Here is a 25,905-nt window from a genome sequence, read left to right on the forward strand (position 1 = left end):
TTTCCCTAGCTTTATTATAAGGAGGTATCTGCTGGGAGTTATTTAATTTAAAATAAACAGAATTTTTGATCTGGAAAGGAAGGGTTCTTGAGTCAGTTTTCAGTGAACTTCAGATCGACGACAGGAAGGCAAATGCAGCAGATTTGTATTTCTATTTTTGGCTTAGCTAGGTTATGCCGCTTCACCTTCCAACCTGTAAAATGATGGTAGTTTTACTTCTATCTTTCACAGAGGCATTGTAAGGATAAATTCATTAAAAAAACATGGAAAAGTAACAAGCTATGGTGGCACTGGCTATGCAAGTATCTGTGATGGGTAGGGAAGTGACGGGCGGTGATAAAATCAATACAGCAATGGCAACACAAGTTATTCCTTCAGCTCTGCCTCTGCACAGCATCTTTCCTAAAAGGACCTCTTCTAGGCGCAAGACTACTAATGTCCACTTCTCTCGTTTGTGCTGAGTATTTAGTTTTCTGTACCAGACCAATAATTATCACCTCAGAAGAACAAAGTTCTAGAAATAGTGTCAGTGGATTTAATCGAATATGAAAATATCACATTTTCATATAATTTTTTCCCATTTGTAGAATTCCTTAATAATTTATAGGAGATGGCATTCAAGTATTTTAAGATGGTATTTCTAACATGAGCCAATAATCAATGTTTTATTCCTTATGGAAAAGACTCATAAAATACAATTTAAATTAACCCTGTAGAGTTCTATAGGAACTGAACTAAAAACCTACAAATATTAATAGCATAATATCTCTCATACCAAATCCTTAAAGGCTGCTTCACATCTTACAGAAAAGTCCTGGCTCATTTTCAAGGTTCTTGATTCAATTAAATTGGAGGTTTCCACGAGGAATAGTTATTGCCATTACAGCCCCATGAGCTGTGCTCGCAACCCAGAACAAAAGTTTAAAATCAAAGAAAATCATCTTGTCAAAATAGTAATGATAAACTTAACAGAAGCTGAACTCCAGTGGCTCTGCTGTGCCTTGGCATTCATTATGATATTGCCTGAACTTAGAGAGATATTTCTGTGCTTGTAATTAGCTTTCTTATCATTTATTCCCCACATAATTAGCACAACAGCATTGCTAGATGGATTCAGTCAGACAAGGAGCTTGTCAGTCCTTTAATTCAGTATAAATGAATCTCAGCTAAAGTTGGTTTTATTTTGAATTTATAGCATGTGGCCGACATTACATTTTTCAGAAGCCCACAGTGTTCCTTCAGATAAACTGACGGACCCTACCGACAATAAAGGCACAAACCAGGCACGTGGTCATGCAAACACACAGCAGCAGATAGTCAACCTTAAGTATATACAGCTATCTTGATTGATCATAAACGGCCCAAGTGTCATCCGAGGAAATAGCCTCCACGTGGAGCAATCAAGGGCTAGAGCTGGTTATTAGTTTAAGCTGCAGAAACGAGCTGATTAAAAGTAACTGAAATTTTCCACTTCAGTGACAAGTTCCTTCAAAGATTAGTTAATTGGTCGAGTTGTGCCTCCGTCCTGGGACCTCTTGGCACCAACATGTCAAGCCCATTGATAGCTTGAAAATAAAGCTGCTTCTGCAAATCTTACCTCCCCTCTTCCTTCCAGTCAAATGCATGTTGTGGGGCTGGAGGAGACCCTGGCAAGGGGTCAGCCTCAGCCTGATCTATCAAACGCAGCTTCCCCCACTTGAGAGCTCCTGGCCCATGCATTCATTGCCAGTGAGATTTTGAAAGGCTTTATCAATGCCTAAAAAAGTGGGAGTTAAAAAATTACTTTGATGGCTTATGTGACTAATTCGCATTTGATCCTCATAAATGATAGGTGTCTCATTTTTCTTGGAAGCTGTGGGGACATCCCACCACACACCAGCCTGCGTTCTTACCTACCTCAGTGTCTAAGAAAATCTGTTCCCCTGAATTCAGTGGATGTTTTGCCCGATGGACCGGCAGGGACTCTAAGCCAAGAGCAATATGTAGAACAAAGCAGCACTGAGCCATGGAGAAATGCAAAGTACTCCACATACAAGAGCCAAGACAGCTGCTGGAACCATAAGGTGCCATTCAGTTTAAGATCATTGTGTTATGATACCATTTGAATTATTTTTTTCTTCTGTCTAAGCATTTGGCTGATGATAGGGAGAGAAAGGAGAGGGATTTAGAAAGGGACAAATACCAGGAACTATCTGGGTTTTGCCAACATTTTTGGGGGGGGGCCTGACTTTTTGTGAGTAGAGAAACAGTGGCTGTAATGCTATCTCTAAACATTTCTCTCGTTGAGTCACCCATGGAAGAGAAATAAATGCCTTGTTAGAAAAAGGGTTGGGTGTTTTATTTAGTGCAAATGGAAAGTAAATCTATATATGCCCTCCTTGGTTAGGCATGCTATTCTACCAGATTAACTTGGGGAAAGCATTTACTGATTAAAAGGACAAGAGAATTTTCTAAGTGACATCGTCAGCGTGTTTTCAAGTAAAAAAAGTACCTTTAGAAAGAGAATAATATATAAGCATAAGAATGATTTTTTTTTCTTCTATATTAAGTTAGAAAAAAAACGTAAGCCAGCAAAAGTAAGAAAAAAGGCTTCAGTACACATTTACTGAATAATAAATCTGCAGGTGAGCTTGTTATTGATAATTAATGAAATTATTCTAGCTAAGACCATTGCAGCTACAAAAACTTAAAATGGAATTTTATACTCCTGGAATTTAAAATAAGGTCTTCTACTCACAGTTATTTCATCCATAAATCTCAGTGGACTACCATTCAGGTTATTGCTAGTCAGATTTTTTTTTTTCTCGAAAATCTTGAGTGATATTATAATCTATTTTATTTTGCAAACAAAGATATGGCCTAGTTTGTTGATTTTATGGCTTCTACCCTTTGTTGTTATTTAAGTCGCATAATTTCTACTGAAATCCGTTGTAACATAAATACAGGAAAAAGTAATCACATTGATTTGATGATGATATGTAAAACTCTTACCCAAATCCTCAGTACTTAGCTGTAAAGTAATTTTACAGGAATCATTGTGCCCAGGACAGGCAATGGGTACAGTGCTCAGAACAGTCAAAACATGCTCTTTGCCATCCTCTGCAATTTGTAACAATTCTGGTAAAAACTGGAAATAAGAAAATAATTTTTAGATCATTTTGACAGATTAATTAAGCAATGCCGACATTTATGAAATTTTCACTGCTTTTAATCAATTGTGAAAAGATATAATTGCTTGTAAAATAATAATAATCTTCATAATAATCCTCATAATAATAATAATCTTCGTAATAATGATCTTCAACTCTATACGGTGAAATTGTTTTTAAAATACTTTAACATTCTTGGCAATTAAGAAAACGTTTGCAGTTGTCATATATAGTCTCTAATTGCTTCTCATCTCCTAACCTCAAAACCAGGTTTTTATTAAGCCTGCAAACAGCCTGATGCCATGGAATTTATTCCTTTTTAACATCCCTTTTTAAAAGGAGCTCTTATTCCAATGCACTAGGAGAAATACCAGCAATATTCATGGCCTAAAGTATGACATTACCTCATGGTCACAGGCTCTATGTTTGTGCAAAGTGAGTACAATTTTTGCCCAATTCCTCTTCCCTGCCATGACAGGAAGAAGGATTTCTCCGTACATAATGTATTACAGCTTCGGTGGCTCGTGTGCCGGGGAGGGAGCTTGGGTGGTGCCAATTCTGTCTGTCTCTTCTCCTGGGGCAAGGGCAGAAACAGCACTCGGGGCTAGCCAGAAATGGGAATTTCCATTCCCTGGGAAATTCTGACATTTCCAAAAAAACCCAAAACTGCTTTACAAACATCACAGAGACTGGGTTGCCAGATTTTTCAGATGCTATTCATGGAGGCATGAGGCTTAGATACTCAGAAGATCTCAAATTTTGCTGGACTGCCAGACTGACAGTCTAATCCTTGAGTGGAATTAGACTTGGTTTTTGCACTCAGTGTGAATTTATCTTCAGCAATTTGGTTTTTGTAGTGTCTGACCATAAAAAGATGATGGATAAAAATTAGTTTTTCTCTTCACTTTCTTCTGGTTTAGGTACAACGAAATTCTGCATCCTCGTAGGTGTGTCTTCCCATTATACATAACCACCAGAGTACTGTGGGGTGTACTTACTAGCAGATGTAGTTTTGCACATTCTTTATGGTACATTAGTGTCAACACCCGCACACGGTGCTGATGGGTGTTTTAGGGCATTTTACAAACAGTCTGAAAGCCATATAATTTATTAAGACATTTTTTCAAAGTGAACATAAAAGCAGCACTGGTTACGGCGATCAAGGCTTATGTTTCCGTGTCTTGTTTTTCAGAGCATGTCAGATAACATATAGATATTCCCTGGGGATATGCCAAGCCAGTAAATCAGGACCATCAGCATTACCTTAATCCCGGCAAAGAAACCTTTGCTCTCCTCAGGCAACGACTGCTGCTCAGGAGTGTCCCTCGTAAAAGCGGTGACAGTGCAGAAGACCTGTGGTAAATAAACAGCATATGCAACAGCTTTTCTTGAAGAAAATTCATAAAATTATGCATCTTCCTGTTGATCAGAGTTGTTAAGCTTTTTTTCTGCTGTTGAAATATATTGGGGGAGTTTAGGTTTTAAAAATGTTTATGCATAAATCTTGAGATTTGGAAGAATTTTTGTTGTGTTTTTAATAAGCAAAGAAACATGGCTTCTGCCTCAACAATTAATAACACTGAATGCTTACAATGTGTTTTCTTCTTCAGTTTTTCAAGCACCTTGATTAGTGATATTAAGTCATTTTAATTAGGGAGAATTACATTGTTCATAGACGTTACTCTCAGGATTAGGACATTAGCCCTTGGGATCCCAGACTTCACTCTGTCCACTGGATCAAATATCCTCTCTCTTTACCGTGTTTGTAAGCAGTTTTTTTCATTTAAATTAGTTTGACAGCCATCCGGTCTCAGAAACTGTGTCAGCAATATAAGCAGCTCCTTTTTTTTTTTTCCTTATTGCATTATAAAAGATGATGCAGATGTGCCTACAGGGTTTATATTGTAAAAACAAAACAAAAATATTCCCCCAAAACAAAAAACTCCACCAAACACGATGTGCCAGGCCATTTATGTTTTATTCCTAGCACAGTCACGCAACCTTTATCTCTGCTGAGCCCGCACACCATCTGCCATCTTAATATTTCATTGGTTTCAGAAAACCCAAACTGCTAACATCATTTCTAGGATCATAAGATTAAACTACAGAAATTTTCCTTAAAGCAAATGACAATAGGCTCTGAAACTGTAGTTCTGTTTTTTTTTTTTTTAGCCTCTTCTCGGAAATGGAGTAACAGATTGTGACATACTAAATCAATTCCAAATAGTCAGATGGCATATTTATAGCTACTGCCTTTTTTAAGCCTCGAATAACCCATGAGGAGGAATCAGACCAATCTAATTTATTTTCTATTGTGATAAACTCCTTTGGATGGATTTTCCACCACCACCCACCGGCCACGCTGCTCTCGGGAGCTCCAATCTGCTGTCTCAGGAGTGACCCTCATCAGCAAAAGAGGCTTAAAACCAATATATTCCCAGACTCATATGGTCATGTGGGCATGAGTTGCATAGCACTCTGGAATATTTCTTTTACCATCCTGAAAATCTGTCGTCATTACCATCAAGTCGTGAGTTTCCTCCAAACTGAAGAATCCTCGTTCCTATCTCACTTGCACACAACAAAAATGCCCCACTGGCAATGCAGTGTCATTTGTATGACTATGGGAAAAATCAAGTGGTTTCTGTGCTCTTCAGCTGGATCATTTCCAGTCCAGCTCAGTCCCAGGTTTATGTGCCTTTTGGGCCATTTTTATCTTCATCAAGTTTCTCGCGCTTTTGCTGACAGCTCCAGCCACTTTGGCCCAGTGACAATGGTGTTGTTTGTTCCATTAACTAGGTGGAAGCCTTGAGGTGGTTCTGGGCGTACTGGGGGAAAAAAAGACACAGGTCTCACAGAGCGACTTCCTTCCACTTAAAATTCCTCAGATACTTCATAGTTAGTCAGTTTGCCTCCAAAGGAGAACAAGTCGGCGTCTTCTCAAGGTAATGAGCCCCTGTTATCATTAGATATTTATTATCTCTAAGCATTCCCTAAAGGCTTGTGTTCAGCTTACAAAGTTTTCAGAAAAGTTCTTCTGCTGGGAAGGCAGGCATTGATCTTCCTCCTGCTGCTTCTCCTACAGCTGCCATGGGGAGAGTCTGCAAAATCGGGATCTGACTAGGTGGTGGCAACAGAGAAAGTGTTCAGATAACGTATGTTCCCCCTGGTGAAAAAAAACCCAAACCAATGATCCCCTTGCACAGCTCATTGAGCAAACCCAACGCATCTGCATTGCAGATACTATATTTACACTTGCAAGGCTGTTTGCACTTTTGGCTTTCGTGCTTTTTACCAAAAATATTCACAGGGTGACATCCCTCTGAGCACTCCATGTGGAGCGCTCCTGCCAAGGAGGGAGCTATAATGAGAGGCAGCAGGGTCGCATATGAGATGCCCGGTGCCGATGGAGGCATCTCCCGGTGATCTTCTCCAAAGTGACATCCTGGGAAATGTCAGAACCCAGCTTCATTCCCTGCAAGCACTGTATTTTCTCACATACGTATTTTAGAGGTATATTTTATTGGTAAAGCACCGAACACTAAAATCAAAAATTACTCCACAACGATACACTGAGATATTCTTAGACTATCAGTCCATTCCAGTTCTATCTTCAGTGCTTTTGGCGATTAGCATAAACTTTGCAAATTCAAAATGTACAGACAGCCATCACGACTTACATTTTATTTCTGTCTTTTATCTCATCCCTCCCCTTGTAGTGCCTTTACCTTGTTAGGTGCACACTTCACTTCACAATCAGCAGATATGTTCATCGGCTACTGAGCTACAGGTTGACAGTTTGTCACATAATTATTATGATAGTCACTCCGAGGAGGTTTTTTTGCCTTCAGCTAAATACTAGCTCTTTTTCTCCAGTTCAGTAATCAACTTTTTCTTTCTCTTCTTCCCTGAAGATAAAAGCATCACTGACAGCAGTATGCTGACGGTCATGACAGGTTAGGCAGTATTTTTTCCACAAACTCATTAGATCTGTTAAAAAAATCAAATTATAATTTGTCATTGTCCCTTTTAAAGGGACAGAAATGCAAGGGTGCCCTTGGACAGGATGACCAGATTGTTTCTGGGCATGGGCTGCTCCCTTTCCTCCATGCGCCAGCAGATCTTCCCATAGGGCAGAAAACTACTTTTAGGCACAAAATTCTGATAGAAAAAAGCCCTGGTAGCTATGAAGCTTCTCCTTTCCTGTGTGTTGGAGCAGATTTCCATCCTTAAGTGGAATCAATCAGATTCCTTCCCACTTTGCCGTGAACCTGGTGAGCAGCGTATTTAGCTAAAAGCAGAATTCAGTCATTAATTTGGTGGGGGTTGGGTAGCTCTGAGAAACAATTTGGGAGAGCACGGTAATCCTAGGACCTGTTACCAGCTCCAGCAAATTTACCTCTAACATCTTGCACATCAATATGTGGGGGTTTTTTTGGGGGCTCTGAGAATCCAAAACTCCCCCAAATCAGTTGTTTATACTCATTTCAAACATAAAACCGCCTCCGGTTTCACCCTTTTCTGTGCCCCTAATTATTTCTGAGTGTAATGCAGGGATCACCTGTGGCAGCTTGAGCATGTAGCGAGAGATGTGGGGCCAAGGGCAGAGAGAAAAGCTCAAAGAAAGTTGCGTTCACATTTGTTGCCATCTTCAAAGGTGGTGTGCGCAGAGGCCGGGGTGAAGAGGAGGATGCTTGCTGGTGCATCCAGCATGGCCATGCTTCTGTTTTCATCAGCCTCTCCCAGGCGTGCTCAGCTAAGGGGTTAGATTCCCAAAGCCAAAACAGGAGATACTTGTTTTGTGATCAAAACCCATCCCTGCTCTTCAGCAAGGTATCTGTGAAGGCTCCTAGGTTTGCCAGATAATTTTGGGAGCTCTCAGAATGGCCAACCTCAGCTGCACGCTTCTCAAAGCACTGGCAGAAATGGTGCCAGCACCCACCTCAACAGTGTCCCAGAGGCAATGACATTTGTCCTCAAAATAGGGGAGAGCTGGCAGATGGGAGTACTGGGTTTGGGTCTGCCCATCAGGACTGCTCGTCTGTTTTACCTAAACAGTCATCAGAGAAAATAAGCAAAGGCATGTGCTGGCCCCTGGCTGTGGTCCCTACTTCCTCTCCTAGTGCATCCTATGCCCTGGGGGTGGGATTCTCCCTTGGGAAGGGCAGAACATGCACCTAACTCACAGCTGGGAGCACCAGCTACCCATTTCCCATCTCTCCAGCAACCACTTGGGCTGTATTGTAGTGCCAGAAGCCCCACAGTGACAGCAGTGATGGTTTGAAGTTGAAATATTTACTTTTACTGGTAGTGATCTTTCAAGACTACGTGCAGCCAGGTACATCTGAGTAGGACTTAAAGGTCTGGATTGAAAAGTAGATGGAGGCACTTTCCTGACCCGGACATCCAATCTCCTGAGAGGTGTGGGAATTCTGGGATGCTGCTCCAGTCAGTAATTTATGTTGGCCACCTGTGGGAAGCTCCCTTCTCAACAGAAGGTACCATTTAGGAGTACCCACTTCTTCCCATTCACTAGGCAGGGAAGTCTGCATGATGCTCGTAAGGTGCAGTTGCCTAAGATGTGGGTGATTAACTCTGTTAACTCCAGGATGGGGTCTACCCTCCTAGTAACATCACCCATATCAAAAGGCAGGCTGGGGCCACAAGGGTAAGAGTCATTCAGCCGCCCTCATGGCTTGCAGGTGAAGGGTTGGGCAGGGAATCGATCATGCCAGAGGAAAGGGTGTCTCATGATGGCTATCAAGGCCTTGGAGCTGCCGTTGTCTGCTCTATTAAACGCTAATGGGCTGGGGTTAGAAAAGCCTCAAGGAGTGACTCTGCTGGGAGCTGGGGAGTGCATGTGGGAGGGAGCTGTGGTTTACAGCTCTTGATGAAAAGAGCAAAGGATGAGCAGAGCTGAAGGATGGCATTTCTAGGGAAGCTGGAGGAAAAAAACAGTTCTCATTAGCTCGAAGAAATGATCTGGCTGTAGGTATTTGCAGAAAGGGGTAGGAACAAAGTCTCTGGAAAGGCTTTCCAGAAGGGTTAGCAAAAAGGGGAAAGCAGGGAGAATCTGACTTTGAGTTAATTAATAAACTAGACCTTAAAGCTTCTGAACACAAATCACTCCCTGTGATGGGCTCGTGGCTGCAGAAGGGAGGGAGCTGGTGCAGGAGTGTGACCTGACAGCGTGGGAAGTCCAGCTCTAGTCACTCTGCTGCTCGCTATATGTGAAGAAGGAATCTCTTTCCAGTTGCCAAACGGCCAAACAGTACATGGAGACTGACTATAGGTCATTCACCTACTAAGGAAAGAAATTTTCCCAGGATAGTAGCAAGGTGTCTTATCAGCTGCAGAGTTTTGCTCATCATTTCTCTGACCCTTTCTGCTTTAACATCTCTGTCCAAGTCCACTGCTTCTGTGGGGCTGCTCCTCATTTTTTACCTGACGGTTGAGAAAGAAATTGTAAACTCAGGTGTGACCTACAAATAGGCAGGTCTTCCTATTTCTGTTGTTGGCTTTGTCAAGTCCAGTAGTTGGGATGGGTTTAGTACTTAAGAAGGGGGAAATTTCACTTCTCTTCCCTAGTGAGTGAAAATTAGTTATTTTCTATACTGAAGCAACAATTTACAGTCTTTTTGACTGGGGCGTATTCTTCTGCTGTTGCAGAGCGCCACGTGAAATGGCCACTTCTAGCACAGAGCTCAGCAAGGCCGGTTTTACTTAAAAATTTTTATTTTACAATGTGCATCACAGTTTATGTATGGTGACAATTGCTCCTCGCCGTATGAACTTTTGGATTGCTGTGCTGAGCAAAATCTGCACGGTTTTCTTCTAAACACCTTTCTTTCTTAGCATAACTCATTACTCACAGTGTGCGGCTATAATTTATAGATGGCTGTGCCTCGAGGAATGAAATGACCTCTGTCACTATCACATAAATAAGGCTTAGGAATGCCAGGATTTTCATATCAGATGGAGTAGGCTTCTTTCAGTGTTTATGTAGAAATAGCGGTATGTTATAGATTTATTTAAGGCTGCTATAGTATCACAAATGTTACGCTGCCAAAATTACTGTCTGAAATAGGAAAATTGGAACCCAAAGATGGGGGAGAAAAGCACACATGATGGCTGTTAAAAAATAACTGGCTGTTTAGTCAATACAAGTTCAGAAATGTTGGCCGGTAAATCTCAACTCTTCTCTAAGGTTTGACCCCTTATTAAAATATATCAATAGATATTCTATTATGTGACTAATCTATTACCTGGAGACTTTTTGATGGGTAAAAAATAGCATAGGTATCAGTCACGTAGACAGTGATTTAAAAAAAAACCTCCTCATTTGCCTGTAGTTCTTTTATCAAGAAATGAACAGAGAAGATGCTGATTTCAGGATGTAAAAGCATTGAGACCAAATTCAGGCCATGTGCAAGTAGATGAAGAGTAGGTTAAAAAAAGGAAGCTGTTTTCAAAACACTGCAAATTCTGCATCCTGGGGGACAAATTCTGATCTGAACGTTACCCACGTGCCCTGGCAGTGCCCAGCCGTGGGGATGCTGCCGCTGGGATGTGCACGGAGAATGGGAAAGAGGACTGAAAAGTGGCCCCAATTCATTGTCTCCTCTCTAGTATGGCTTTTCTCAGTGGGGATCTGGTCTCCCTTTATAGCTCCCTGAGAAAACACCCTTCCACCTACATCTTCCCTGGGCAGGTGGAAGGCTACGGACTGCCTGGTGCAGCTGGGTTTGATCCCCAGGGTCTGACTCTACCTTTAGTGGCACCACCTTTCCTCTCCGGCAGTGTGGTGCCAACGCTTACTACGTTGCTTCAGGTTTGCACCGCTGGAGGTGGAAGGAGAGTCTGCCCCTTTGCGACTCTTATTAGGCACTCAGCGTGGGATGGCAAACACGGTGAAATGCTTTTTTAAAATCTTTATTATGTAAAACTGAATTCCCAGTTACAGCCGAGGCTTCATTGCTTGGTTTTCACCAGTGATGATTTATGGATAATTATAATTAGTCAAATAGGCCATGAAGACATTTAAAAAAGTCTAGCAAGGAAGGGAACATTTTAGTCTCACTAAATCCGCTAAATTAAACATGTGGGTTTCAGCAGAGGACAAAGAAGGGCTTACAGAAAACTTAATATAATAAAAATGGTCTTATAAAGATTTGGTGATGCTACTAGTTAACAGAACTATATTTTGTCTGAATCCCTCAGGATTGTTAAAACTAGATTTGCAGTGATTGCAAGTGAAATTATTTTGATGAAAATACATCTTCGTAACACAAACTTGTCTTAAACTAGCAGAACTGTCTGCCTTGTTGTAATATAAGTGAGGGCAACATCAGTCAGATTCGGAACTCAGGAGGCATAATTATGAGGAGAGATGAGGAAAAACTATCTAGATTGTGCTACCGTTATAAATGACTGATCCTTTCAAGAACTGGAAAAAGCTTATTCACATTTCTTAAATATCTCAAAGAAGAGCTGCAAAATGCCAAGACTATTTCCAACCTACTTTTAACACAAGGCCATTATCCCTGTTTATTCTTTCTGTCCATTGTAGCATCACTAATGGCCCTCTGCCTATAAAAGTTATGAACCTAATTTAACTTTAAAAGTCTTGTTTCTGTACCATGAAAGGCCATGAATTCATACACAAGTCAATTTTTTTCACATCTTGTATTGGCTTCTGTTTTGTTGTTGTTGTTGAAATTAGATCTGTGTTGCTATGTAAGCCATCAAATATACTTCTTAAAGATTGTTTTGTAATGAACTCTATCTTTCAGTATGCTATTGAACCAAGAATTTGGAATCAGAGAGGCAGAACACCATGAAAAAGACCATAAAATAAACCTCCCTCTATTTTAAAATGTACCGTCTTTCTTTTCTCTGAAAAGATGTTATTGTGTCTCTGGTCCATGAATATAAAAATTACTGAGTGCATATAGCTGAGTCTGCCTCTACTGCAAATTCTCCCTGCTGCAAGGATACAAAAAAACACTAAGCAAAAATTGGCTCAGGCACACGTACCTAATACTCACACCAACTTCATGGCATTCAAGCTGCAATGCAAGTGTAAATATTCAAGTTGCCTTTAGAAAATAGTAAAATGGATAGCTTCCGTGAACTCACTGCGACTGAAAGAAATGTTGCAGATCCCGAATCTAGTAAATGCTGTGTAATAAGCCAGTTGTGAAACAGTTTCAGTAGGTTTTTTTCTACAGTAGTTGTACGTGTAATGAGTGAGGAGCAGCACTAATAAAACCGCAGCAAAGATTTAAGAGAAGGATTTGATCCCCCTGAGCGTTTGACCTTTTTGGCTGAAGGCAGGGTGGCATTACCGTGTCTCCCAGTTTGAGATTTAGGCCATTCATCTCGATGTAGGAAAATGACTGCAGGGTGGTGTCACGCTGGATCTGCTCTTTCTTGCCAGGGGTGGACAGGCGCGACCAGACCACCGTGTACTGCAGCGGCAGCGTTTTGGGGGGGCGGCTGTAAGTGCACTTCAGGTGGACGCGGCCTTGCACGAGCTCGGGAGTGATCACTGGTTGCAAATCCAGGCTTGTGAGTTTGTCTGGGAGAAGAAAACAAAAGTAGGATGTAGCAAAATATGTTATTTTAATATTACAGTTGTTCACTCAATGAGATTTCAGTGTAGCTGAACATGGGAGAAATGCTACGTTTTATATTACTGAGATTTGATTATTAGCTATGTAAGTAAGAAAACCTATTTCATATGAAATGCAAAAATTGTTAATTCTGTACTGATTACCCATTGTTATTATAATATTTGACCTGGTTTTTTGTGTTGGTTTTTTTTTTTTTTTATTTTGCAGTGAGAGAAATGTTATTGAAATGAAGCACTCGGATTAATACAAATTAATTACTCTGGCAAAGGCCATCAGCTTTGCATTCCCCTGAAGCACAGCCTTTTGATCCAAGTTTTGCAATAAGTACAGAAGAGATATGAGAAATAATTATGTTGCAGAGGTAAACCAGCTCTCAGAGAGCACCCAGCCCACACTGCTGTGCTATGAAGACCCTTCCCAGTCTGTTCTGGGACATACTTAGGCTGAAGCAGCTCAATATATCCTTCCTCTGCCCAAATTAATGCCACTGCTCTAAAAATACAGCCTGCTTTCTATAGGCTTCAGCAAGTAATGAGCCTGAAACTTTTCTTCCTGTTAACTCACCTAGAAAGTAGAAACAAAAAGATGTGTAATACAGTTGGGTGATGTACTTTCATCTCTATAGACCTGGGCTCAAACAGAACATGAAGCTAGTTCAGATGCTTTGAAAGGCTAAATTAAGAAACTTTTTTTGTAGGAGTGTAGAAAGTATTATGGAAGCCCAAGAGAATAAGGTATCAGGCTGTTAGAGCAGAATGAAGAACCAATATCTTAACATCTGTCCAGGGCAAATAACAAGAGGTAAGAAAAAGAGACAAGTTACTTAAAATATGAATAAGGGACAGTTGTTTACATCCTTTTCGTGGTTTTTTGGTAAGGGAATCTGCCTCAAACCTTGGCTCACATCATGACTTTCTGCAGGAAATTATTCCAGAAGGACAAAGTTAGGTGATCAGCTCACAGGAGGATGTGAGCAGAATTGCAAGCACGTACGCCACTTTTCCCAGCCGTGTCCTTTCTGCCAAGCTATGAAGCTTTAAATTCATTTTGTTTTGCAGCTCAGAAGTGCTGACCGGTGCCCTGTTCCCAAGCCTCCAGTGGCTGGGGCTGGGAGATTGACCCCAGCAAGAAGCCGTGATGGTGCCAGCTGGACCCAGCTTTGGGGCTGCCTAGAGGCTCCTCTGGTGCAGTGTTCACAGCTGAATTTAAGGCAGTGAATTAACAACCCCCAATAAAAACCTTCACCTTTGGGTGTTTTCTGTCCAACACACGATACCTCAAAAACATCCTAAAGACAAGAAATTAAAGACTCGGGAGAGCTGGACCTCACTGAAATGCCTAGGAAAAAGGTGAAAGCTTCAACAGCAGTGGTAAGGAAAAGGCAGAAGGTCGTTGGTTTGGGATAAATGGAAAGGGATAAACTTTCTTGTATGAAAAATGCAGATTTACTTTGCTAAACAGGTATGGAGCAACAGAAAGGACAAACCTAATCACCCAAAGGGTATTGGTAAAAAGTTCTTCAAACAAGGGTAGTGAAATCCTTATAGTTTAAAAAAAGCCAAGCTTAAACTGGAAAATGACTTCATTCAGTTAAAAAGTAATTTCTGAGAAAGAATCATGGAAATTAAAGAGCAGTTTCATTTATTTTAATGGATATTTTTTATTTCAAATAGTGAATTAATCTCACTTTCTTTGAGCCTTCTTTCCTCTCTCTTCTTCATGTGGGAATGTTAAAATATTGATAAAGATAAGAAAATAGATATCTCTCTCTTTAAAATTTATTTAAGCTTGAGTTTTGCTTGATTGAAAGGTGCTAACCCTAGTTTCTCAGTGTGTCATGTATCTGTCCAAAAATGCTGAAAGGAAAGTATAAAGGTAATTTTTTTTCCTTTTGAGAAAGAACTGCCTTTTCTGACTAAATCTATATGCACCTGAACATGCTCCAAAGTTCAGAAGGTTTAACTGAGTGAGCAATTGCTTTCTGCTATTCCTTTGTTTCCTAGCTACCGAACAGAGGTTAGATCTCTTGTAGTAGGCTGAAAATTATTTCTGACGAGAGTAATTATATAAATGTCACGAAAAAGATGGTATCAGTTTGGTTTTTTTTTTTTTTTTTCCTTCCAGAGTTTCAGAATTATCTTTTTTTGGGGGGGGATACTGGATTACTGAAGATAAGAACAGACCTTAGGTGCAGTGTGCTGGATACAGTGCCTCAATAAAACCGATATTCTGTGATATGCCTCCGCTCACTAGCTCTGCGACTTCAAGCCAAAGCGGAGCCAAAGACAGTAGGAAAGGTTACATGTGAACTGTAACCAAGCAAAGAACACTTCAGTAACACACGCCAGATTACATTTTGCACTGGTAATAATAGCTTTTCCTCGGGAACACCTTGGACCGCCACTGATTTATTTTCTACATGGTCTGCATCTTACTGGGAGCAGTGCTTGACTCGCAAGGTCACCGAGATGTGCACTGCAACACCAGGAACTTTGAACACACAGGTGGAGAGGGATATGCAATCGTATTGATAAATACTTTACCGATCCTCACCTTCCGCGCAGTAGCCCATGCATCCTTGAGTAGGCTGCAGGAGATACACAAAGAATTCGCCACAGTTCCTGACGGCGATGGGTATCCGAAACAAGCAGCAGTCCTTGGTGCCTCCGAAGAAGACCTGCCAGGTAGCACAGGCCGTGAGCCTCTTGCTCTCTCCGGGAACTGGCAGGGATTCAGACTTCAGTGACAGCCACACCGGAGCTTGTGTTCCGCATTTATTCATCTGAGGATGCACACAAAAGAAACGGTTGACAGCAAATGCGGTAGGGTTCTGCGGAGAATCACTAAAACCCAGGAGTTTGAGTGTGGTCAACTTGGAGGGGCAGTGAAAAAACTGTGTATGTGGGCATGAAAATGTCTTGCTCAGTTTGGAGAGGTGACTTTACACAGACAAAATTCTCAAAGAACACAATAACTGGATTCCAAAGTATTTCCTTCTATTTTTGGTTGGTTTGTATGAAAAAGATGAAAGCATGTAAGCAGGCTAGATCTCTTCTTTGGGAAGCCCTCTTTGGGCCACATCAGCTGGCTGTTCCCATCCATACTTCGTCTGTGGCAGAAGAAAGCAAAGGCTGACAGAGCACAAGGGGCAAGATGATGTTAGGTCCACCTCAAAGCAGGACACCGCTATGCTCAGAGCATCACATGCCAGCACCTTCCTCCAAAACAGCTAAAGCTTCAGCCACCGTTGCCCTGACAGCTTCTGCCCTGCCCCTCCAGCATGTACACTTTGGGGCTTGAGCTTCTCATTCCTCATCCTCAAAGGGAAATACATGTGCAGGATATACATGATTTGATCAAATTACCTGGGGTTTTTGACCTTCAGGTTTCTATCTATTAACAGCTTCCACTAAATCCCTGAATCCCCCAAACACAGGAAATCCCAAAGCAGAAGGCTTGGTCCTAAATGGTTTAAACTACAGCATTTTGAGTCCTGGCTGGGAGATTCTGCACCAGATTTACATTTCCCAATTTACAGATGGAATTTCAGGCATCTCAGATCTCAGTTGCCCTCTGTACCTGCCAGGCTCTTCCCACTGACTAAAGAGACATGATTATCCAAAGCTGTCTTTAATTCAAGCACCTTAGCGATGAGATTAAGCATAATCTGAGCCTAATAAAATACACACAGCCAATTACAGTGGTAATTTCTTATTCTGTGCTGTCACCGATCATTTGCCAGCACACAAAGCATACAGATATTTGAGCTAAGGTTTGAAAATCATTAACAAATACTGACAATAATTTACTCTCAGATATCAGTCATATTCTGCAGAGCGTGACTGCTGCCATTGCTTTGCATTTCTTCAGCCAGCAATAGTGAACTATCTAATAGTCCCACTCTGGGGACACGCTTCCTCCTGGTACTATATACATTTGGCTTTATACCATGTTGAAAAAAAAAAAAAACCCACCATTTTTTCCCATCGGTTCAGGTTTGCTGCTTCATTTTTTAAGATCAAAAGTTGTTTGTGACACAGGGGAAGCAGTGGAAGTCAAAGGATAAATTTATTAAGTCACGCGCCAATGCCCTCCTGTAGTTTGGATTTTACCTGAGAGCTACACAAGCCAGAAGCAGGGACGGGGGAGCAGGGGCTGCACACCCAGAAAAAGAAAGGCATTTGAAGAAAGTAAAGCATATGGCATGATGAGGTTTGATTTCCATTTGGAGCTAGTTATTGTCAGGTTTCTTAGAAGACACCATTAAAATAGTCCAAAGTCTTTTTTTCCCCCAGAAATGCTGCAGCGGCTGAGCAGAGGGGCTGACTCTGCCCTCCAGTTCAGGCGCCTGTGTCCCCGGTGTCCTTGGGGAAGGCGCTGGAGCTCGCCCAGCACAGCAGGTCCCCAGGGAGGAACAGTGTGCTGGCACTGTGCTAGCGAAGGAGAAGAGCAGATCAGCATGGAAATGCTTTTACGTGGAATTTTACATTAATCCCTTCCTTTATTTAAAAAACATGTTGTGTGTAACTTTTTGAGGGATTTGTTCAGTTTATTTATTTAGAGCTTTAAGGGACACCGGTGCTTTCTGTACTGGGCAAAATGCGGATGACGGGACTTTCTGGTATCCTGGTGAACTTCTGACCTGGAGAGTGAGATCTGATGTGAAGAAATGGGTTTCCAGAGCACGTCTGTGAGCATACACTTGTAATGACACAGAATTGTGGAGCAAACATCATCCAGAGAAGAAGTACTGTAAGCAAAGGAAGGAAGAAGGATGGGCGCAGAGAGAAGGACGGCAACCGGAGCTCAGTGGTCTCTACTTCATGCTCATGGTACATTCTTGATGAGATACCTACACCTTGAATTTCCTCTTACTCCAGGTAACTGCTGACTTCAGTGCCTCTGCATGTGTGAGTAAAGATTGTTGGAATAAATCATTATTTTTTAAATTACACTTAAGATATTTGTGAGTGTACCTTGCAGGTGTTTTGAGCCCCACAGGCTGGGAAGAATTTGAGTAGAGGGGCACAGAGCAGAGGAGATGGATGAGCACTGGAGCTCAATGGGGGTAGGCAGGATCTCAGAAAGCCTTGAAGGAAAACATTTTGGTAAGGAGACATGGCGCAGCCTACCCATCCCTCCCGGGGTGCTCTCCTGCAGACCTGGCCCCTCGGCTGGCACTGGCACTCTCTGCCTGAGGAGGAGGAGGAGGAGGAGAAGAGGAGGAGGGATGCCAGCACCACTTGTGCTGTACGAAGCATTCCCAGTGCTGCTAACACCCACTGCAAGGGGCTGTTGCCATCGTTTCTTGACATTGAGTTGCAGAAAAGTGACCTTCATTACTTTGAGGCGACTCAATCTCATGTAAATCTCCGTGTCTCAAGGTACATTTGCACCCACGGCTGCACAAACTGAAAAAATACTGTAACAATTTTCTGTAGAAGACCTGTTGCTGCTCAGAATAAGCTATTGCATCCATTTGCTTCTGCGTTTTACTAGTTTAACTCTACTAACCAATATGCCAGCGCTGCTGCATTGGGAGCGTGGCTGCTGGACTGCCCCTGACCAGGCACGTGCGGTGCCTCAGTTTCCCTGGCTGCTGCCTGACCTTGGGCAAATCCTCCACTCTTTGTGCACCTGGCTTCCTTATCTCTAAACCAGAGGTAGAGGTGGCTGAGGTGGTAATAGTACTTCCCTGCCTTGCAGCAGTGCTGAAAAGATAAATCCATTAATGAGACATCCATCTATCTGCTGTGCCGTGGGCCATGTAGATAAATAGACAGATGTAAGTGCATTCTGGCTGTGAAAAAAGACAAAATGCGATCCCAAAGTAAAAGTGGGTCTGTTAAAGTATCCCTGGTTAACACGCAGAGGAAAAAAAACCCCATACTGAAATAAGATGGCGGTGATTTTCTCCTTCTTTGTATTTACCCTCCCACAAGTCTATGAGCCATTCCAGTGCTGGAGAAAGTGGGGATTAGCACCGCTGCCGTCAGCCACCAGTGTTGTGTGCAGGCTTTCTGATAACCCCCCGCTGTGATTTGCAGCACCCCAGATTTTTTCTGGCGAATCGTGCACTCAAACCGTTCGAGCGAAATAGTTTATTATGTAATGTGCACAAATTACAAGCAATAACAAACCCTTTTGAGTGACTTTGCGCCCAGGAAAACTCAGAATGTGAGAAAGTAAGTTATTGTAACAAACTACAATACAGTGTTACAGGCTGGCCAAGGAAGAATTTTGGTATAAATAGCAAATATTTCTGTTTTCCTGGCAGCTTTATGACATACATGCATTTATTTTCTGTTTTTGAGCTACATGCTGTCCATCTGAGTCAGGCAAGTTGCCCCATGCTAGCCAAAAGGATTTGCTGCATGAGGCCTCTGTGAATTAGAAAACAGACCTGGGAAGGCAAGGGCAAATGTATATTCATGTATTCAACACAGCGGTACATCTAAGAAGAGAAAAAAAACAAAGGGAAAAAAATTTGAAAAAAAAGTCTGGGAGAAGAGACTTCAAAGAGCCAAAATTTTCAGGACCCAGCTGTGGCATAATTAGCATTAAATTTTGTAGCAGTCATTTGGGAGAGTATCCAGAAAATTGAATACAGAGGTAGTAAATGATTGGCATTTATCATATAGCATTTACCTGCAATAACTACATTCATTGCTGGTCTAAGAATAGCATAAAGCTGTGGGAATCTCACACCGTAATTCAGCAGCCTTTCCGAAATGAAGAAGAGGAATTATACAGCTGCCTCCACAGCAGAGCAAACTCTGCAAGTCTCTTGCAAGCAGAAGCTCGTCTGCTGGGAAGCCAGTGGTGAGGATCAGACCATGGCTTTGCTGGGGTTCTCCAGGTGATCTACGCAACGTAGGCTGCCCGGCAGCACTATTGCTGTGGCATCCAAAATATCCACGTTTCTCACTCAGAATGGAAGCTATGCAGCAGGAAGAAAAATAAGCTACAATACCAGTGACAGTGGAAAACCCATGTGCCCACAGCCCATCCATTTATTTCTGAGTGTGCTGGTAGATCCAAGGAGAAATACTTTCTCCCTACAAATCCTACCTCCCTTATATGTCTTTAAGCAGCGGCCTTGATGGGTGAGCTGCAGCTTGTGTCTGATTAACACTCCATATAAGAGATCACACATGTTTGATAACGTTGGTTGATGTGTTCACTTGGGCTTGCAACTGGTCAATCATACGGCAAGTTAGTGAAGTAACCTATATTGTCGTAAACCCTAAATTTGGGTCATCTGCATTAGGTACCCAGTGACACAGCTTGCACAAGGGAGAACGTACCTAACATGAAAGGGAGTCTTTAGGCTGTTGCCAGGCTACTTTCGTGCTCACTATCCCTTCATGCTTTATCCAATTACGATTAAGTGGCATTTTTAATCTTCAAAGCATTTTATAAACCTTACCTAATTAATCTTTGCAACACCTCTATGTGGCAGGTAAGCATTCATTAAGTATTTTTGATTCATAATTAGGCACCAGCTAATCATTTAAATAATTCAGTTCATAAAACCTAAATGAAAAAAAATTTAATTTGTTCCCCCTTTGCCAGAACAATGGGACAAACCGTTATTGTTTAATCCAATGATGTCTCCTTTCATTTAGTTGGGGTTTGGAGAATCAACTAGTTTGATTGATTGAACGCTCTAAGGTTCTTCATAATTGCAAAAAGAAATCAAGGTTGATTGTTCTTGTCACTTGGGTATTGCACTGAAATTATGCTGTTAAAAATAAGTAGCACCATATGTGAGAAAAAGCATTGTTTTAGTTGGAGATGGAAGGCTTTTTGGTGTACTTTTGGTTGGCAGTTAAAGCACTGTGATTTTGCATCTGTTATCCACTCAAAACTTTACTTTGTCTTAGTTTTTTAATTTCTTTGTAGCAAGTTAAAGTAAATAAGATTTGTTTATTTTAATCTGGGGTGGAACTCCACAGAAATCAGTTTACGTCAGGAATATCTGTAGTAGCAATTAAACCGGTGCCTGTCTTGTGTTTCTTTTAAGTACATGCTTCTGAACAATAGAGGCTGTAATTGTGAATTCTACAGAAGCTTTTTTGAAAAACAAACAAGAAAACCAAAACCTCTTCATACCTACCATTGTGATCTTAGAGTATTCGTGTCTATATGTGAGAAGGAGAATTACAGATGAAAACATGACATAATACCTTGAAAGTGACACTCGCTTTTAAGTTTGTAAAACAATTGCAAATCAAAGTAGGATTGGATTCAGAGCAAAATAAAAATTGAAACAAAATAAAAAATTAATAGTATGCAGTTGAGCTATTGTATTTTGATTGTGAGTATAAAATGTCCTACATCAGGTTAAGTAGAGGACAAAATTAAACTGAGTACGGGAAAAAGTAAATCTTCTTCTTCTCCAGGGGCTACAATATTAAGCAGCATAGGCAGGTTAGATTTGACATGCTTTAACATGACCTTGTTTTATACCCCAAAGATTAGCATTTAAGCCTATGTTTGAGCCTAGTATATATATAAAAGTAAATTTATGTTGTTAAAAATGCAACTGTCGAGAAAACATCAGCGCTGACTGCATAACATGTATTTCTTGTGCCACATTTACATACAGATTTGGAGATGGTTTTGCTCACTTAAAGAATGAAATTTCTGAAGAAGGATATTGGAAGCAATCTCGATACACTCTCACAGGCGGGTATTATTACTGGGCATTTCCAAAGCAGAGTGCCACATCCCCACTAACCTGCAGAAATCCTTGCTGCAGGATTCTGGATGCTAAAAAATTACAGTGACTGGACTGCCTCATGGGAGAGAAATCCCTTTAAAGTCTCACACAACCCTTGCCTGAATCCAGAAGCCCCCAAACCAGGGGTTACTGGAGACTGGTAACGTGCGAAACTGAAATTATTGCTTCCTCCTGCCCTTCCCTCCAGGCCAGCACATGCAGCTGCATGCAAGGATGAGCGCCTGGGGCAGGTGGACCTCTGCTGCCATGCAAGAGGTCGCTGGGAGGCTCCTGCCGTGCGTGCCAACGGGAATGCAGAAGATAAAGTGAACCCAAGCAAGAGGTTGCCTTAAGACTGGGAGGAAACTGAGAGTGAAGCAGTGGCTGCTCTGAGAGGTTGAACGTGAGTTGATGGGATGCCGTGCTGTGCACGTACATACGTGTCTGCATGTATCTGTGTATGCGCCTGGTATGTGCCTGTCAGTCCAGGCAGTACGCATGTTTTTGTGTGCATACATATAGAAATGTTGGACCATACCTCTGGACCATTTGTAGTGATGGGTGTTGTGGGAGGGCTGCTGGATGATGAGGTACTCTGACATTTCAGAAGATCCGGAGACCAGTGAGACCAGTGTCTCACCTCGGCAGTGGGCGTGCAGTGATTTCTGTGGTCAGTGTGGTAACACCTGTATTAATCTCTCTGCTCAAGGAATACGGTACCACAAATCCTCTATTTCAGAGAACAAATGTTTGGTAATGGCAGTTGTGAATCTGATTTTAATACCTTTCTTTTTAGCTTATCATTTGCTGTCTGCAATTGGCTACTCAAAGCTGGAAATATTAGCGTTGCTTTGAGAACTAATGAATTCAGCTCGTGCATGCTGTATCACGAGTATTATTGCTGGCTTCAGAACCAATTATTATTTGCATAATCAAATCCTTAATCGTTGTTTTTCCTTAAGGTTGCAGAGTATAATCTATGCTTTTTTATCCCCATGTCAGTCAGGGAAAGAAGCGCATTTCCAGCCATATTTCTGGCTTCACCGGGAGCTGGGAGCCAGCGTTGCGAGGCCTGCCTGTCATTAGCATGGCATGGCATTTGGATTTGCATTACAGTTAGCAGCTCTTCTGGAATGCACAGATTGATCTTTTATCGGACTGTAGGGCAGATCTTCAATAACATTAGCTGGTTGTGTTCTCTCTTTTTGGTATTCATTCCTTTCCCGGGGTTTACCCATATGTGCATATATACAGATGTATGTGGTATACCCTATATTATTTTAATTCAGAAGCCTGAATTAAAATAATAGTTATTTCTGTAACCCATGTATGTTTTTCCTATATTGACTGTTAGATACTTCTCGGTATTTTTGAAAGATTTTCTGCTGAGCTTTAATTTTTATGTCACTTTTGTTCTTCCTCTGAAGGTCATTTTACTACTAGGTCTGGCCACATCTGTGCATTGTTTCTTGCTCTTATTACAGTGCCTTAATCTTAGCAAAAGGTTCCCTATGCTTTCTTCCTTAGGTATTTTTGCCTTTCACAGTGAATTTGGCAGTTCTTGAAGAACAAACTGTTGCTTGTGATTTGTAGACAGCAGCCTCAATACCTTGAGACGTAAAATTTGCATGTTTGTGTTGCTCCTGTGCTGGGATTTCTTGTTGGATGGGGAAGTGGCTGTGGCCAAGAGTGCATGCCCAGGATCTGGTAATTGCTGGGTCTCCTTCGGGAGCACAGGGGGAGAGGAGAGGAAGAAATAGAGGGAGGAAGGTCAGGATCATTTGTTACCCCCCAGAGACATTCAGCAGGCAATGCCTAAATTGGAAAGCTGTTTCAATCAAAAGTATTTTGCCACTGGAGGAATAAGTTTATGGGCCACAGTTGGATTCAAGGGATGGAAAACTCATATTATCACTCTTTTTTGACATAAAAGGTTTGGGGTTTTTGTTCTGCCTCTTCTTCCTTCTTTTTTTTCACTTATTTCTTAAACTAGTGGGTGAAAAGCAGCTTTTTAAGAGTTGTTATTTGTTTTTAATTACAAAAGTTGCTGTGCCTCTTAGCTGTGACACAGTTGTAGGCTGGAGCTCTCGTAACTTCTGTATATGACTTGGTTCTGCTTTCTGTTGAATATAATTCTATATATTCTATTCTAATATAATATTCTGGGGTTTTTTAGTCTGGAGAAGAGGAGGCTGAGGGGAGACCTGATTGCCCTCTACAGCTACCTGAAAGGAGGCTGTAGTGAGGTGGGGGTCGGCCTCTTCTCCCTGGTAACAGATGATAGGATGAGGGGGAATGGTTTGAAGCTGCGCCAGGGCAGGTTTAGGTTAGATATTAGGAAAAACTTACTAATATCTAACTTAGGTTAGATATTAGGAAAAACTTCTTCACTGAAAGGGTTGTCAGGCTCTGGAATGGGCTGCCCAGGGAGGTGGTAGAGTCCCCATCCTTGGAGGTATTTAAAAGAAGGATAGATGAGGTGCTTAGGGACATGGTTTAGTGGTCGGGTGGCAGGGTTAGGTTAAAGGTTGGACTCGATGATCTTAAAGGTCTTTTCCAACCAAAGCGATTCTATGATTCTCTATGATTCTATGATTCTATGATTCTATAATACTTTCTGTGGCTATGAAACAATATTCAGGCAGGGCCACATTTTTATTGTGGAGCCTTTTTGTGGCAGGATTCAGAATACAGGCTTTGAAAGCGTGCCTGAAGGAGGCAGCTACCCCTGCCCAGGCACCGCAGCGGCTCCTGGTTGCTCGCCTCCCTTGTGCCCACCCAGCACGTGCCATTTGTCCTGCTGCAATTCTCCCTGAGCTGGGCAGGACCTCTAAATCTCTGTTATGGTTTAAATCCCTTTTGGGCTCAATTGGGTGGCAAGAATCCTTACCTACTATTACTTTGAATTAAGAAGTTAATCTTATCCATCGATAAGCAGCTAATTGTATCCTGCCGGTATCAACAGGATACCACCAGGCATGTATTTCACACAAGGTGCTGGATTAATGTACTTTTTAACTCTCCAGCTCTATTGTCGGGCTTTATTTGGTCTCTTTTCTCTTCTATCTGTTCAGGATTTTGTCTTTCACTTGTTTAATTAAAATCAGCTCACTCCAGCCAGGCTGGAATGTCCAATAATAACTGCTTATTAAGGAGTGGAAGCTGTGCCGTTATTAATTTAAAATATTTTGTTCCAGAGGTTTTGCTCAAATTAAATGGAAAACCAAATTAAACAATGATTTAATTAAGTGGAAGAGATAGAACATAGAGGCAGATTTAGAAGGTGAAGATCTAAAAGAAACGTATTCTTCCAGTTGTGACATCTAACAGATGTAATCCCTCATCAGCATGGCAAAGCAGAGATTTACTGTCACTCAGAGGATAATGAAGAAACCAACAGCAAAAATTATGTTACAAGATAAGAAACTAAACTAATGAATACAGCTCTACAAACCTGAATAACAACCAAAGCATGTATTGTTGGAAAGAAATCTCATACAGGCAAGCATACTCAAAATTGCTGAAATACAATTGCAAATTTAATAATTTTATAAGATACGTATGCACTTATAGAGTAACTTGTAAAAATAAACTTCATAATGCATTGGGATATTCAAGGATGACCTGCCATGAAACGAATATTTCAATAATAATCATGCCAATTTGTTCACATTAATTAGATTTATGGCTTGTGTATGCAGAGAGTTAGAAAACCCACAGAAGCAACAATTATCTTGTACCATTTAATTTTATGTTAGATTATTAAGACAGACTTCTATTGTGACAAGTTCACAGGTCCATTTTGAATGGATATGAAACCTTGTTTGCTAATTTCGGGAAGGTTCTCCAGCTAGGGTAGCACTGCCTAATATTAAACTTCCTCGCACTCTAGGTTAAATATTTCATCTTTAAAGTCATTTAAATAATAAGTTTATTATTTCCTGAAAATTTTTGTTTAACAGTGTGTTTGAAATGATTTTAACCTCCTGCAGCTGGGCTATGTGAGATGGCAATGACTTTAGTCAGGGTCTGAAGTTGCTCTGGCAACAATGACTGCAAGTAAAACATTATTGTCATACATATTAAACACACATAAACCCAAATAATTATTGTTTTGTCTTTTTTAGACAGTATTCTTATGTGCTTGAGGGTTTTTTTTGCTAGCCATTAGCATAGTCATGAAACTAAATAGTACAAGAAATGGTAATAGCAGAAAAAGACTCAAATTTAGCTTTTCCTTCTGTATCACTAAAAAAATCTTTTTGTATTCATTTTTCTGATTTTTCCCTTCTGATTTAGTAATAAGGACATATTCCTAATTCACAATAAATTATATGGGAAAAGAGTCAGGTTCCAGAATCCATTCTTAAAGCAAGAGAATTGCTTGAAAGAGTAT

The 25,905-nt window shown here is 41.2% G+C and overlaps 1 protein-coding gene across 1 annotated transcript in view; it reads right to left on the reverse strand.

Moving 5' to 3' along the window:
- Positions 1-25,905, reverse strand: part of LOC104129525 (von Willebrand factor D and EGF domain-containing protein) — a 349,890-nt gene that overhangs the window by 284,478 nt on the left and 39,507 nt on the right. The window contains exons 3-6 of the mRNA XM_035897887.1: positions 15,338-15,566; positions 12,497-12,729; positions 4,413-4,502; positions 2,992-3,127 (exon numbers count right to left, since the gene is read on the reverse strand). Coding sequence (XP_035753780.1) covers positions 2,992-3,127; positions 4,413-4,502; positions 12,497-12,729; positions 15,338-15,566 — 688 coding nt within the window. The remainder of the gene's footprint in view (positions 1-2,991; positions 3,128-4,412; positions 4,503-12,496; positions 12,730-15,337; positions 15,567-25,905) is intronic.

This window comes from Egretta garzetta, unplaced genomic scaffold (assembly GCF_000687185.1).
Source record: "Egretta garzetta isolate BGI_Z169 unplaced genomic scaffold, ASM68718v1 scaffold197, whole genome shotgun sequence".
NCBI classification, from domain to species: Eukaryota; Metazoa; Chordata; class Aves; order Pelecaniformes; family Ardeidae; genus Egretta; species Egretta garzetta.